The 14,008-nt window shown below is 57.8% G+C and overlaps 5 protein-coding genes across 5 annotated transcripts; 3 read left to right on the top strand and 2 right to left on the bottom strand.

The window, feature by feature from the left end:
• Positions 1 to 1,073: 1,073 nt before the first annotated feature.
• BKCO1_100056 (mfs transporter) lies at positions 1,074 to 2,965 on the top strand (the record flags this gene model as incomplete). The annotated part of the gene is made up of 3 exons (XM_020269970.1): positions 1,074 to 1,474; positions 1,523 to 1,959; positions 2,016 to 2,965. The coding sequence occupies 3 exons, from the start codon at positions 1,074 to 1,076 to the stop codon at positions 2,963 to 2,965; spliced, it is 1,788 nt and encodes a 595-aa protein (XP_020135251.1).
• A 357-nt stretch (positions 2,966 to 3,322) lies between these two features.
• On the bottom strand, positions 3,323 to 5,536 carry BKCO1_100055 (g-patch domain-containing protein; the record flags this gene model as incomplete). The annotated part of the gene is made up of 1 exon (XM_020269959.1): positions 3,323 to 5,536. One exon carries the CDS (start codon positions 5,534 to 5,536, stop codon positions 3,323 to 3,325), a length of 2,214 nt encoding a protein of 737 aa, XP_020135253.1.
• Positions 5,537 to 5,986: 450 nt separating this feature from the next.
• On the top strand, positions 5,987 to 9,376 carry BKCO1_100054 (uncharacterized protein; the record flags this gene model as incomplete). Its single annotated transcript, XM_020269948.1, has 1 exon — positions 5,987 to 9,376. The coding sequence occupies one exon, from the start codon at positions 5,987 to 5,989 to the stop codon at positions 9,374 to 9,376; it is 3,390 nt and encodes a 1,129-aa protein (XP_020135067.1).
• Positions 9,377 to 10,045: 669 nt separating this feature from the next.
• BKCO1_100053 (30s ribosomal protein s16) lies at positions 10,046 to 10,980 on the top strand (the record flags this gene model as incomplete). The annotated part of the gene is made up of 2 exons (XM_020269937.1): positions 10,046 to 10,413; positions 10,470 to 10,980. 2 exons carry the CDS (start codon positions 10,046 to 10,048, stop codon positions 10,978 to 10,980), a joined length of 879 nt encoding a protein of 292 aa, XP_020135255.1.
• A 450-nt stretch (positions 10,981 to 11,430) lies between these two features.
• BKCO1_100052 (uncharacterized protein) lies at positions 11,431 to 12,564 on the bottom strand (the record flags this gene model as incomplete). The annotated part of the gene is made up of 4 exons (XM_020269926.1): positions 11,431 to 11,621; positions 11,686 to 11,916; positions 11,976 to 12,098; positions 12,183 to 12,564. The coding sequence occupies 4 exons, from the start codon at positions 12,562 to 12,564 to the stop codon at positions 11,431 to 11,433; spliced, it is 927 nt and encodes a 308-aa protein (XP_020135254.1).
• Positions 12,565 to 14,008: the final 1,444 nt, after the last annotated feature.

The following is a 14,008-nucleotide window of genomic DNA, read 5'->3' as shown; positions in this document are numbered from 1 at the left end:
TCAAGATGCACGGCAGGATTGTCGGAAAAGCGGGCAGAACCGAAGCTCGGCGGAAGAGGGTGGAAAAAAGGAGGGCGTCTGGATTGCGACGAACAGGCAGATGGTGGAGCAGTGCCATAGACAGTAATCCGTAGACGCCAGGAAGTGCGAAGGGCGGGAGTAGCGGTATGATAGACCGTATGTTTGCTCCACGAGAGGCAAGCCAGAAGCTGAACCGTGACTGGCGTGAGGACGTGCTTGCGGCAAGGGCATTGACTCATCGCTGCCGTGACGCGCGACAGGCCGCAGGAGGGCGACGGTGCAGAGAAGCGCAGCAGCTCTGCAGCGGCAATTGGCGGGGGCTCCGATGTTCGGCAGCAGCAGACGGTCCGGCCGCGTGTGGTGTTGGGAGTGGGCGGCGGGAAGGACCAGGGAGGACCGGGGAACCAAGGCGGCAAGAGGGCACGCGATGCGCTAGGCTGGAACGGGGGCTGGCGCGCAAACGACGACGAGCCCACCTGCCTCGCCCGATTTCCCGCAGACGCTGCCTCTGCTCCACTTCCCGCGTCCAATGCCACACACCGACATGGATGTTATCGCTGCAGAATGCTTCGCGCCCTCCACTGCCGTCGCCCCTGTGGCAAACCGGCTCGACATCTCGAGCCCCTTCCTCCACCACCGCGTGCTTTTGCTGCTGCCTGAGGACATCTTTCCACGCCAGCTCGGCCGGCGTAGAGGCGTCGGCTTTAAGCAACACCCACCGGCCCAAAACATCGCGGGCCCGGTAGTATGCGACTGAATGCTTACGAGGGCGATCAGTGCCGTGCGCTAGCCGCTTCCGCCTTTGACCGGTACCGGTCTCTTCCCCCGGCAGCTCATATCCGATTCAGCAGTTTCTGTCTTAATAATAATGTGACGCCTCTCTCACACTCTGCCTTTTCCTGAAATTTTTTGCAATCAAGCCGCTGTCATTCACCCGTCCCTGAGCCGTGCCAAGAGTCTCATGTCTCTCGGAACGCCTCTCTTCGTTCATCTGTCGTCCGCCTCATAGTCACCACCCGCCAACCCCCTTACTCCCTCCCCCGCTCGTGTCAATGACGGCGCGCCAGAAACAGAGAGATGTCGAGGCCGGCCTTCGTGACCAGACCAACCTTCTGCCCAAGCGCGAACTGATCATTTTGTTCTCCACGCTTGCTGCCAGCTTGTTGGTTTGCTTCATCGATCAAAATGGCATCGGCGTGCTTCTTCCCTCCATTGCCCAGGACATCGATGCCGAGAACACCATCAGCTGGGCTGGAACGTCCAACCTGATCGCCAACACCGTCTTTCAGGTGCTCTACGGTCGTCTGTCCGACCTCTTTGGCCGCAAACTGGTCTATGTCTCTGCTCTGGCCTTGCTGTGTATCAGTGACCTGCTATGCGGCTTCGCGGTAAACTCGACCATGCTCTACGTCTTCCGTGGATTGGCTGGTGTGGCTGGCGGCGGCATCACAAGGTAGCTTCTACCAATCTCAACTCCTGCAGCAATTGCTGACGCCTTCAGTTTGTCCATGATGATCGTGAGTGATGTTGTTACTCTCGAAGACCGTGGCAAGTACCAAGGTATCCTCGGAGCCATGGTTGGCACTGGTAATCTCGTCGGCCCGCTCATCGGTGCTGCCTTTGCGCAGCACGCTACCTGGCGTGCGCTGTTCTGGTTCATCTCTCCCGTCGCCGCTACCTGCTGCGTCATCAATTGGTTCATGGTCCCCGCCACCGTCCCTAGCAAGGACTTCAAAGGAAATGTCAGCAAAATTGACTTTTACGGTGTCTTTACTGGATCCCTGGCCACCATCTTGATCCTCATCCCCATTTCCGGAGGCGGCTCCTACTTTGAGTGGGACTCGCCTATGGTCATAGCGATGCTCACGGTTGGCGGTGTGCTTGCTGTGTCGTTCATCCTGGTCGAATGGAAGGTTGCCCCGCTTCCTATGATGCCGTGTAAGCTCCATCCCCCAAACCCCTCAACAGTTCCAAGTAAGCTGATTGAAGCACAGTGAGCTTGTTCAAGAACCTCCCAGTCGCCGTACTGATCATCCAAAACTTCTTCTACGGCGTCACCTACTATGCCTACCTTTACTATCTCCCCATCTACTATCAAAATGTTCGCAACTGGAGCCCGCTCATCAGCGCGTGCTTGACGATCCCTATCGTCTTCTTCCAGTCCTTCGCCTCCATTCTATCCGGCCTGTACATCTCGCATTACAAGCGCTACGGCGAGGTCATTTGGGCCGGCTTCATCATCTGGACGATCGGCGCCTCGCTGACGACGCTCTTCTCGCGCACGATTCACGTCGCAGCCATCGTCATCATCAGCTGCCTCAACGGGATCGGCGTCGGACTGGTCTTCCAACCAACCCTTGTAGCCATGCAGGCGCACGCCACCAAGTCGCAGCGCGCTGTCGTCATCTCGAACCGGAACTTCCTTCGTTCGCTCGGCGGTTCTTTTGGGCTGGCAATCTCGGCCGCCGTGCTGCAGAACACGCTGAAGCACAACCTACCTGCGGGCCACACCGACCTTGCCCGCTCCACCTACGCCACCCCGGACTACAGCGTTTACGACGCCGCCGACAGCGACGCCATCCACGACGCCTACGCCAAGGCCAGCCGCGCCGTCTTCATCACCCTCGCCCCCTTCATCGCACTCTGCCTGCTCGGCTGCTTCCTCGTCAAGGACCGCGGCCTCACCCGCCCGGACGAGGCCGGCGGCCAGCAGCAGACGTCGGCCGACTCGCAGGTGCAGTCCCAGCACGTCAAGTCGCAGGATGCGGACAAGGAGGACGAGAAGGACTGCGCGAGCTTCATGGCCGTGCCCGCGCCGGTGGAGGACGAGATCGAGGAGAAGGAGAAGGAGAAGGAGAAGGACGACGACGACGACGAAGATGCTGGAGAGAAGACGAAGAAGCAAAACGAACGCAAGCTCGAAGACAAGGAGGTGGAAATTTGAATGAAGGGGGAGGTGATGACTTGAAATGAGAGATGCAACTGAAATGGAATGAATGGTTTGAAACATTGAGCTTGGAAAGAGTGGAGGTGAAAACGTGTATGAGATGATATGGTTTGGATTAATGACGAGAAGATATAATGGACGTAATGTTTGCTCAAGACTAGATTGATAAATACACTAATGATACGGAGTTCGCTTGGGTGAAAATTACGTTTCCGTCATCATAACTGCTCCCTGTCGCACTGACTGCAGTGGTTTGAGCCTGTACCCATCATTTTCGAAATATCATGGTAATTTCAGATAAATTGCTTATGCTGCAAAGCAGCTTACTAGATCCATGGCGTGGCAATGGCACCGCTACTTCCCTTCGGCCTTTTTAATCAAGCCCTCTTCCAACCCAAGGGGCTCCTTCGTATCGTCCTTTCTATTAAGTGCCCAGACGACGTCTCCCTTCAGATAAACTACAGCACCGCCCTTACCAGATGCGCTCGCCGTGATTCTGAACAGCGGCAAGCCCGTCGTCTTGTCTGCCTCACGGAGCGGGATCATCAAGAGGTCGTTCTCACCGCACCAGTCCTCGACGACATCCTTGAAGGTAGTCGCATCTTCCTCGGCAGCTCTGCTGGCCGTCGATGCCGCGAAGTTGGGACGCTTCTCTTCTTCTTCTTCTTCTTCGACGATACCCGACGGCACGTCGGGGAGCGGCAGTGCGTTCTTTGCATCGTCGCCCAAGTCAAGGGCGGTGTTCATCATCTCCAAACCTTGCTCCCAGGCCTGCGCGACGGCCGGCACTGCGTTGACAGTATCGGGGAACTGCTCTTTCCACCAGCTGAACCACTGTCCGACTTCTTCGTAGTCGGGGTCCGATGTAAGCCACAGGTGTAGGACGTTGTGCCACTTCGGGAAGAATTCTGCTAACATGAGCTGGCCCATGGTGCTGGGTTTGAAGAAAGCAGCCCAGGCAAGGACGTGCTCAAGTGGTGACAGGTCTTGGTCAGAAGGATCGACTGTGAAGTTTGTCGACAAATGCATGGCTAGACGCGGTAGAAGGTAACGGACAAGTGTGTGCTCCAGGTTGGGAAGTACTTCCCGCCAGCTGTCCAGGCCAGGCATGACACCGCGAGACAAGTCCCAGGATCTGAACGCGGAGCCGAACTTGTGACGCACATCCGTCAGCAGGCCAGTGGAGGACTTGGGATTAGTATGCTCATCAGCAAGATATTGTAACCATGGAAATAGCCAGATGTGGGGAAGAGGCTTGGTGTGCTTTTTCCTGAGAGAGCTTCTGGGGTTCCAATCGTGCAGCGTGTTCTTGAGCTTTTGCACGACAAGATTGTTGAGGAGGCTGTAGCGGATGAAGGGGGGCAGTATGTCCTTCCAGGCTTCGACGAGCGCAATGAGCGGGGTTGGAGAAAAGGGGTCCCACACGTTGGTGATAGTCGTCCGTACTCGGGGTAGCCAGAGCGAGTAGATGAGCGACTCGTACGGGGTGGTCGACTTGTGTCTTCTGTAGCCATAGAGGTCATCATGTCCGCTGTGAAGCACGAGATCATCCTTACCGATGCCCAGAATTGTGCGCAGGCGGTGGATGTATGGTACGAGATGCATGGGCTGCTCCAATGGCTCCCAGTCAAGCATTTCCTGCTTGAACAGCGGGGCAATGGCGGCCACAGCGGCCTCTTGCAGACCAAACTGCATGAGCTCATTGCGGAACTCGAACTGCAGCGTCTCGAGCTCGGCAACGACCTGTTCCCAGCGGGCGGATGCGTCGTCAGCAGTGCTGGGCCTGCTCAACTCCAGGCGGCTGAGTCTTTCGACCACGTCCGTGACCCCCTGCAATTTGCGGCTAGCTTGCTCCTGCTCGTCGATCTCCCGCTGGAGCTGTTCCTCTTCTATGTCGATGAACTGCTTGCGCTCCGTCAATTCGGTCCACGAGTTCGCGAAAGCCTCGAGCTCGCGGCGAGCACGCGTGGCGATTTTCTCAGCTTCGGTAGCTGCCGACGGAGTTCCACCCAAAGGCGTCATCAGCCCCGCGGTAGACGTAAGCAGCTTCGTTTCCTTGCCGGTGGCATCGATAAGGTTCTTCAGCACATTCGGCACCTCGAGGCCTTCGGCGGCAGCCTCGATGTCGGCAACGGTCTTGTACTTCGTCTTCGGGCGGGTGAAGCCCGAGGGCGTGCTGGCTCCGCTGGTGCCACTTTCGGCGGCCTTCCTGCGCTCGGCTTTCCTGCGCTGACGCGCCTTGCGCTCCTCCTCGGACGAGTCCTCATACTCCTCACCGCGACGCTCGGCAGCACGGCGCGCTTCTTGCTTCGCCTGCTCGGTTTTCTCCTTCACGGCACCGACACCAGCGCCCTGGGGCCGCAGCTTGACCTCGATGGGGTTGAGGATGCCCTCGCCGGTCTTTCCCAGACCGTGGCCCTCCTTGTAGCCCATCTTGGCCATCATGCGCTGGGCAAAGGACATCTTGGGCTTGCCGGCAGCCTGGCCACCGTCGGCGGCCGTCTTCGGATTCTTGCGGGCGCCGGCATCGTCGCTGTCGAACTTGCGCTTGAAGGAGGGGCGGTCCATGGGGCGGCGGGGGCGAGGGGCGGACGCGCGGTCAGCGCAGGGTGAGCAAAGGGACAGAGGGCGTCGCGTTGGGATGCGGCGGGTGGTGGTGCAGGGTCGTTTTCGGTAGATTGATACGAAGGCTGACGCGGGCCTGGCAACGACAGGCACGAGCACGGAGGGCAAAAAGCACGGCTTGGCGCGTCGCTGGCAGGGGCGGGCTAAGCTGCAGCCAAATGGGGCCGCGCCGTCCACCCGTCGATCCTGGTTATTTTTGGCCTATCGCGCGTGCCCGCCGCCTGCGCGCGGCGCCCTTTCGGTGGCTCCCTGCTGCAGTCTCACGACTCCGCGATATAGCCTCCCCCGTCCCTCGCCGCCGCGCCCTCTGCCCGTCCTGCTGTGTCCCTCAAGTCGACGCCCCCCGCTGCACCCCGCCCGCCGCCGCGAAGGCGTGTCTCTCGTTCAAGCGCCATGGCCACCAGACCACGGGTGCGCACCGCCTCCGCTGAGGGCTCGCTCCAGCTTTCCCAGCCCACGCCCGATCTGCACTCCCCCACCGACGGCTTCGCGACCCATGTCGAGCGCCTCGAGAAGCACGCCGAACGCATGAGCTCCAGCGGCTCGGACATCGGCGAGGAAATTCGCAAGCTGCAGCTGGAGGAGAAGGAGCAGAGCCGCCGCTCGTCTCTGGCTTCGCACACCCATGCAGACCCCGACAACGCGAAACCCGTGCCCGCCGGCAGGTCGCGAAACACGTCAATAAGCTCCTACAACAACTCGATTGTCGATGTCAACACCCAGGCCCGCTGGGGCGGCTATTCGCCCACCGCCTACATAACCTCTCCGAAGGGGTCAATCCGCTCTGGCTCGTGGTCCCACCGCTCCGGCGTGCAGCGCCAGCAATCCGTGTCCCAGACACAGGGCTCGCTGGGTGAGTTCCCTGAGAACATCGACGAAGCCGACACTGCCACCGTCTACAACGAGCCGCAGCCCGCAACCGCCGACTTCGCCCAGCTCCACGCCCGCAACGCCTCCCAATTCAGTCTCGAGTACGATAAGATTGTGGCAGACATAGAGAATGAGCTGGCCACCGTGCCGAGTCAGGAGTCGGCTCCCGCTGCCGGTGCCTACGGACGCGTGGCCCACGGCATGCTGGACCCTGACGAGCTCCCTGACCGGCCTGCTACCGCCGACACGTATCAGCAAGCTCAGACGGCCTTCCATGACTTTGATGGCGTGCACTGCACCACTGGCATGACGGGCCTGCGAGAGATATCAGAGGGTAGTGAGCACGCCATGTTGCACTCCATCCCACACGACTATCGGGCGGGAATTCCTCCGCCTGACGACGGCATGGTTTACTATCCTGCACCTGTCCCGAAGATGTTGAACTTGCCAAAGCGACTCTCCCAGCTCCCTTCGAACGATTTGCGGAACAAGCGGCGGAGTCAAGTCCTGGGAGGTATGGTTGCTGAAGCCAGGAACTCGGCGTTATGGCTGGGCGGCAAGCCCGACAAGCCTGATAACCGCAAGAGTGGAGCCTTCCGCCATAGTGCTCACATGGATAAGCTTCCGCCCCAGCTCCGCGCCAGCGCGTACTTTGATCAGCCAAACGTGCCGCACGATATTGAGATCAAGGGCGAGTCTGCCCGGGCGACCCTTGATGATATCCTGGATGCATCAACCAGTGCCCCTGTCAGTGCTTTCACCGACCACCCCGTTGCTGGGCCAGTTGGAAAGGCCGCCGTCTATGGCAAGGAGAATAAGCGGAAGAGCATGTTGGAAAAGCGGAAAAGCGCATCATCTTTGCTTGATTTGGACAAGAGGAAGAGCTCAACGACCCTGTTGGACGACGATGAGAAAGCCGAGAAGGAGCCCAAGAAGGAGAAGAGGAAGTCGTCCTTTGGGTTTTTGTTGGGGCGTCGCTCAAGCACAGATGAGGTGTCGAAGCAGCTCAAGAAGAAGAGTAGCAGCGGTAAGATGAACAAGCTGCAAAAGCGAAACAGTCAGATGAGTCTATCGAATGCACTGGATCAGGGTGAAGCCGCCGGGCAGCAAAAGCGACGAGGATCTACCTCCAGCCAGGGATCTCATGTCAACGAATCCACAGCACTTCATCCGGACGAGCATCATGGCGACGCCTATAACGGCATGGAGACGTTATCGCGTGACGGCAGCGACCATTACGATGACGAGGGACAGTTCGATGATGAGGAGGGCTTCATCGGAGCGCCCACGACGCTCCTTGCCGAGTTGCAAATGCGCAAGGCTCAACAGCGTGAGCGAAGCCGTACGGCGGCGACTGCATTTCCAAACGGTATGCATAGCACTCTCCTTCAACTAGATGCTGTTGCGGAAATCGAGAAGAGAAAACGCCAAAACCAACGTGTCAACCTTGCCTGGGAAGCCCCCAACCAGGAAGAAGAAGACGACGAGGTGCCGCTAGCCATGCTATATCCCAATCAGAATGGCCTTGCCAGCAAGGCTGGTCAGGGAGCGGGCGGTCGTGCTGACGACTGGGACCGTCCCCTTGGCTTGCTTGAGAAGAAGGAACTAGAGGACAGCGAACCTCTCAGCAGGCGCAGGAACCGTCTGCGCGGACTCCATCCGGATACACCCCACGCTCCTGATGGCCAACGCATGACGATGCTCAGTGCCCACTCGCAAAGTCAACGTAACAGCAATGATCCCACTCCAGAACCTCCGCAAGTGAACCAGGAGTCGGAGGACGAGGAAGAGCCTTTGGCAGCGAGACGGGAGCGCCTCAAGCGTAAAGAAGCCTTGAACTCGGCGCTCGGCGACATGAACTCGCGCCCCTTTAGCGGAGATTTCGCGAGTGAGATGATGAGCCAGTTCGATGGCCTCAAAGACGGGGGAGAGAAGAGTGGAGCCAAGGACGCGTCCCCGAAGACGCCTGGACTTGCCAACGAGGAAGAAGAGACGCTGGGACAACGTCGCGCCCGTCTGCAAGCCGAGGCTTTGGCCCGTGGCAGCACGACGCCTTCGGGCCTATCCCCAGGAAACCCGTTGCGCCCGCCGCTCAAAGCATCTCGCAGCCTGGCGGACATTCTTTCGGCTCATCCTGCTGGCAACCAGGCTGATAAGATTAGCAACGACGCATTGCTCTCCAGCCTTCCGCAAGGCAGTCTGTTACAAAAGAGCGAGCACAAGACTGCCACTCGCCAGGCTCATATCCGTGAAGGCAACAAGCGGAGCACGAGCTATGGAATGGTAAAGCCCCTTCTAGAGGTAGGCCCTCCAAGTGATGGCCGTACCAAGAGCATGGTCCTGGATGGTTCGAGCGGAGAGCGTGGTCTTCTCGGTAAAGACTACGGCACTGGACTGGCAGCTGGGCCGAGGAAGAGCGGCGTCCGTTCACTCGACAAGCGGGCCAGCATGATGGCCCTCGGTGCTAACAACATGAACATGAGCACCGGAAATCTGGGCATGAGCATGCCGGCAGTGAACCAAAGCGGCCTCCTCAACCCGCAAGCTGGTATGATGGGCATGGGCATGCCGATGCAGCAACAGCCCATGATGATGGGTATGGGCATGCCAATGCAGTCACCCATGCCAATGCCCATGAATATGAACATGGGGATGGGCATGAACATGAACATGGGAATGGGCATGAACATGGGCATGGGAGGTGCGGGCATGACTGGCTATCCCGGTGGGCAGATGGTGATGGGACAGCCGTACGGGATGCAGCCTATGGGCGGCATGCAGATGGGGATGCCGGCAGGAATGGGCATGGGCATGGGCATGGGTGTTGGCAACCAGATGCAAATGGACCCTGCTATGTTGGATTCGGGCCGCAGGGCGGCTATCGACAGATGGAGACAAGACATCTCCTCGTAAGTCAGCGCGGCTGGTGGGAGGTGGTTTACGCGAGTGTGAGCGTCTGGGAACGAGTGCTATGGATAGTGTGTATGATTGGATGGAGCTGAAGTTGGCCCAGTCGGGCATTGCAGCTGAAGTGTGGTCTCTAACCTTCTCTTGTCGTTTCCTTTGTCGTCTTCCTCCTTTTCTTTGAGCCTTCTACTACTACTACTACTTCTCCTTCCTCTTCCTCTTCTTCGCTGCGAGCATTTTTGCATACTTTTCAGACATATTTACAGATTTGTAATTTGGTACCAAGCTCTCCTATATCTGAGAGCGAGATGGCGGCTGGGTCAGGTGTCATGAGCGGCAACAGGCAACAAGGGACAGGCTTATCAAAAGTCCGGGATGCTTGCAAGGCGCAGGGTTAGTTGGGCATCAGGCAAAAGACCGGGGTTGGGATTTGGAAAGCATAGGCTATCGAATACCGGCATGTTTCTTTCCCATCAGGCATTCACATCTAATCTCACGGTGCTCTTTGGACTATATTCAATACATGTGTACCTGCCTGTTCCGACGTGTCTTGGACCGTCTGGGGTCCCTGGACGGAGTTTCCTCGGCTCGGCGTTCGCTCTTTCTCATCAACACCACTGCCTGTGCTGCCTGCTGGCCGTCCTTTGATCAGTCTAAAAATCACACCAACCAACCATGGCATACGTCCCACCCGCTCTTCGGCGCAAGAAGCAAGAAGCCGGGGCCGACTGTGGCACCAGCGACGTTGGCAACAAGCCTGCCTCTGTCGCCGAAAACATGGAGGCCCCGACGGAGCGGCTCCCTCGCGCTGACGATGTGCACGAATACTATTGGCCTCCGGTGGAGCTCGACGCCGGCGAAGGCATGCGTTCGACCGTTCACAGCACCCTCAACTCCTCCACCTCTGAGCCGGACAAGTTGAAGTACATCATGCTTTTCCAGGAAGCCAACCCCCGCTGGGAGACGGACCACCTCATCTATATGTCAAGACGAACCTGCATTACCTCCCCGGAAGCGAGAAGTTTGCCAAGGAAAGGCCGCGTGTCGGTCGTCACGGGGCCGCAAGGAAGCTCAGCGATCAGACTGACGGCCACTCCAGCGAGGATTCAGTTGAGCCTGCTCCGCCGCTGTCGTCTGACGAGCCCTATAGCCCCACTCACACGCCGGATCTGACTGACTATCTGCTGGAACCTATCGCCATCTTCGAGCAGGCCGGCAGCCGGAACGGTGGCTTCCGCTTCATCGGCTACCATAAGATCATCCGCTTGCAGTTTCTCGAGCCCAGAAGCGCCGATCTGATGCGCATGTTGGAGCAGAAGTTCAGCGTCACCAACAAGTTTGGTCGCGTGTCCCAACAGCACCGTAGCCCCGCGTCTTGGAAGGCAAGTCTCGAGCATAGATGGGCAGTCATGAAGCTGGAGAAGCACGAGGCGGCGGACAAGAGCTTGCCTGCCCCGGATGTCAAGGTAAATGACGAGAGGGAGAGAGGAAACAAGCAAAAGAAGCATGCCTCACAGAAGAGCGTCAACGAGTTGCTGAAGGAGATGAGACTGGGCAAGTCGGAGACTGAAGCCGCAGCCGAGGAACCGCAACTGCTGGCTTCAGAGTGAAGACGAAGCTAGCAAAAGTTTCTTCTCTATCGGGCGGCTGGCTTGAGTGACCTCCTCGACGAGAGTGAGGTATTCTTCATATTCAGTACGGACTCGGACTGCTTTCGAGGGAAATGTGCGGCTTCTACTGAGTTGAAAGCGGCCACAGACCGGAGCATATCTAATTGACGGCCGCCCAACATGACCTAGATTGCTTGCAACAACAAATTTAGACTACGACGGCCACCAGATTTCAGTCTCTACTAGTCATGTTATACCTCTCTGAAATGAGAAATACGAGGGTCGACTCTGCATGATTTGCTACTCTTACGATGGAGGCAACTCTGAATAATGATTCAATTCCAGTCTCTGGGAATCATGCTTGAGAGAAAACTCTATCATGCGTGGGACGAAACAAAGGGTTCCTGATTTTTCAATTTTTCATCAATGTCGTCAAGATCAAACAAAACCTTAGAAAGTTGTCTTATCCGCAACCTTGTGCGTGACGGCCCATTCCCGGACCTTGTTCCAGTTCCTGCACACGTGCTGCGTCTCATAATCAGGCTCAAGCTTCCCGTCATCTCCCGGCTGCTCTTGGTACAAGATGACGCCGACGTCGGCTTCACACATGACCTTCATGCGGAGGGCCTCTATGCAATGATCTATCGTTTTCAGTTAGCCGGATTCCAGCATTCCAACCCAAGGGGAGAAGAATCAGCCACTCACCCAGATGCCCGGTCAACTTATCTTCCGGCACGGCCAGGTCGGCGTGATCCAGCGGCTCGTAGTGATCCCTGTGCACGAACTTGCGGATGAGGTTTAGGCAGTGCAGCTGGTGTACGACGGCCAGCTCCATGCGCCAGCCACTCGCACCCGACTTTGCGTCCGTCACGCGCAACCGGTCGAGCGGCTTGTTGAGCTCCGCCATGTCGGTTTCGTCGACCATCTGATCGCCCACTGGGTTTCACTTCGTCAGCCTCGTTCTCGGCCGACATGTACATACGACGAATACTCACTGTGCATCGTCACATGCTCCCAGGCCTTGTCGGCCTCCGGGCCTGCGCCCACGTAGGGCGTCTTGGCGCCTTTGGTGTTGTTAAAGGTCACAGTCTCGTACTCGACTGCGCTCAGCGCGGGCGCTGTGGCGATGAATCGAAACGATTAGCAAACAAGAACCCCCGTTTGCCCAATCTCCTGCAGCTGGTCCGGAAATATTCACTCACAGTACGCGGAGAACTGTTGCACGAAGGCGCCAACCGACGGCCCCATGGTTGCGCCCAGGATGAAGAACATGAACGACATCAGGAAGAGGCCGGCGTGCAGAGCCCACAGCCACACCGGGCCGAACCTCGCGCGCTGCCGCCGCCGCCGCCTGCCGCTGCCGTCGCCACTTTCGCGCAGATCGTCATCATCAACATCATCGTCCTCGCTCAGATCGACCTGCTCCAGTAATGTCGAGTCCGTGTCCTCGGACAGCCGCGCGTGCACCATCGTGAGGCCCTGCTTCTCCTCGGCATAGCCACGCCGCTCTTGATCGTCTGAGCTGACTATGTGGGAGTACCTCGCCCTCGATGCGTCATTGGTGGTGTTTTGCAGCCTGTCCATGATGAAGGAAGGAGAGAAAAAAAAAGTTCGCGCTTGATGTTTTGTGATGTCGTGCTTATGCCTGAGGTATTGGCAATGGGCTTGGAATACGGAAGTCTGGAGGTCCGGCGGCGAAGGATGGGAGATGCGAGTGTGCTGAGAGTGGATGCGCAGGGTTGGGGGGGTTTGAGCCAAGACGGGCGGGGCTTATGCAGATATACATATCACTTCCCCGTTGCTCCTTGCAAGACGGGTCGGCGCTGATTCGTTAACCTCGCTTGTCAGAGCTAGGGTCCTTCGATTCTGGGCCGCTGGTGGAACGCCGATCTGCAGTTCTGGGGCAGCGTTTGCTGCCTGCGCAGTTTGACCGTAGCTGTGTGGTTGCTCAGAGGGTTTCAGCGCGCGAGGGGACTGGTACGAAGAGGAGAGCTCCAGACGAGTGACGGCCGTGGTGGTCTGGGCCGGCGGAGAAAACTTGGTGTTGTGAGACTGAACGCAGACAGTTCTGAAACAGGTGGAGTTGGTGATGGACAGGGGCTTGATACAGGGGTTGCGCTGCACCGGGGCCGAAGAGCCCCATGAGCTTATTCGCGCAGTCGCTTGGATCCGCACGTTAATCTGAATTGCTTAATGGAGTAGGTTGTAGGGCTGCAGGGCGCAGTTGCCAGGAAAAGAAAAAAGTCGCATCAGTGGCCCGATTGCGGTGTATTTGAGTGCTGACTTGACATAGCCTTCAAAGTTGACCGACTTCTTGGTGCTGAGGTCGAACAACACGATGAATTTGCAAGCTCGTATATCGGCCAGCGCTTAGAATCATTGAAAGGGGCGCACTCTGAGACATCGGCAGGCGTCCGGTCGATCTGCAGATAGGGTTGGTTGCTCGCTTGGCTTCCGCAGCCACCCCGCGGGACCTGTGTGATCTGCACGGAATACCGAGACCCGAGTGATACCTTATGCATCACATCTCTTGCCATATATGGACGCGCCTTCCGCGCTCTGGTGCGCTTGCGGGGTCAGAAAACTGGAACCCTGCCCTCTTGGCTACCGTCCGCTGTTCGGAGCCCACAGACCCCTCGACCCGTAGTGCACGAAGTGGCGTTAACGAAGTGTGTTCCTTACTGTGATTGATTGGATCGCCCGCCGTTGTTGCGCTAATCGCCCTCACGTCCACAGCCGCAAGGCCTATCGTGATTACTGCAGGACCAGGCCGCGGGATGCCGTTTGCCAACGAGCCAAGAATGACATAGCCACGCTGGCGGGCCATACACTTAAGAATGCTGCCTCTCCGACAGTTTCCTACTACTCAGCAGCAATCAAGTTGACCTTGTTCTGTCTCAGTCGTTGTTCTTCGCCCCGCCCCACCCGGCTTTACTTACGACTTTCTTCTTTGGGAGACATCCTAAATTTCACTCACTGCGGGTCAGATTCTACTTTTTTTCCCTCTTTATTTTTTCGATATCTTCAG

This window comes from Diplodia corticola (genome assembly GCF_001883845.1).
Source record: "Diplodia corticola strain CBS 112549 chromosome Unknown scaffold1, whole genome shotgun sequence".
Lineage (NCBI taxonomy): Eukaryota > Fungi > Ascomycota > Dothideomycetes > Botryosphaeriales > Botryosphaeriaceae > Diplodia > Diplodia corticola.
Note: the sequence above shows the minus strand (reverse complement) of the source record. Positions and strands in the feature narration are given on the sequence as shown.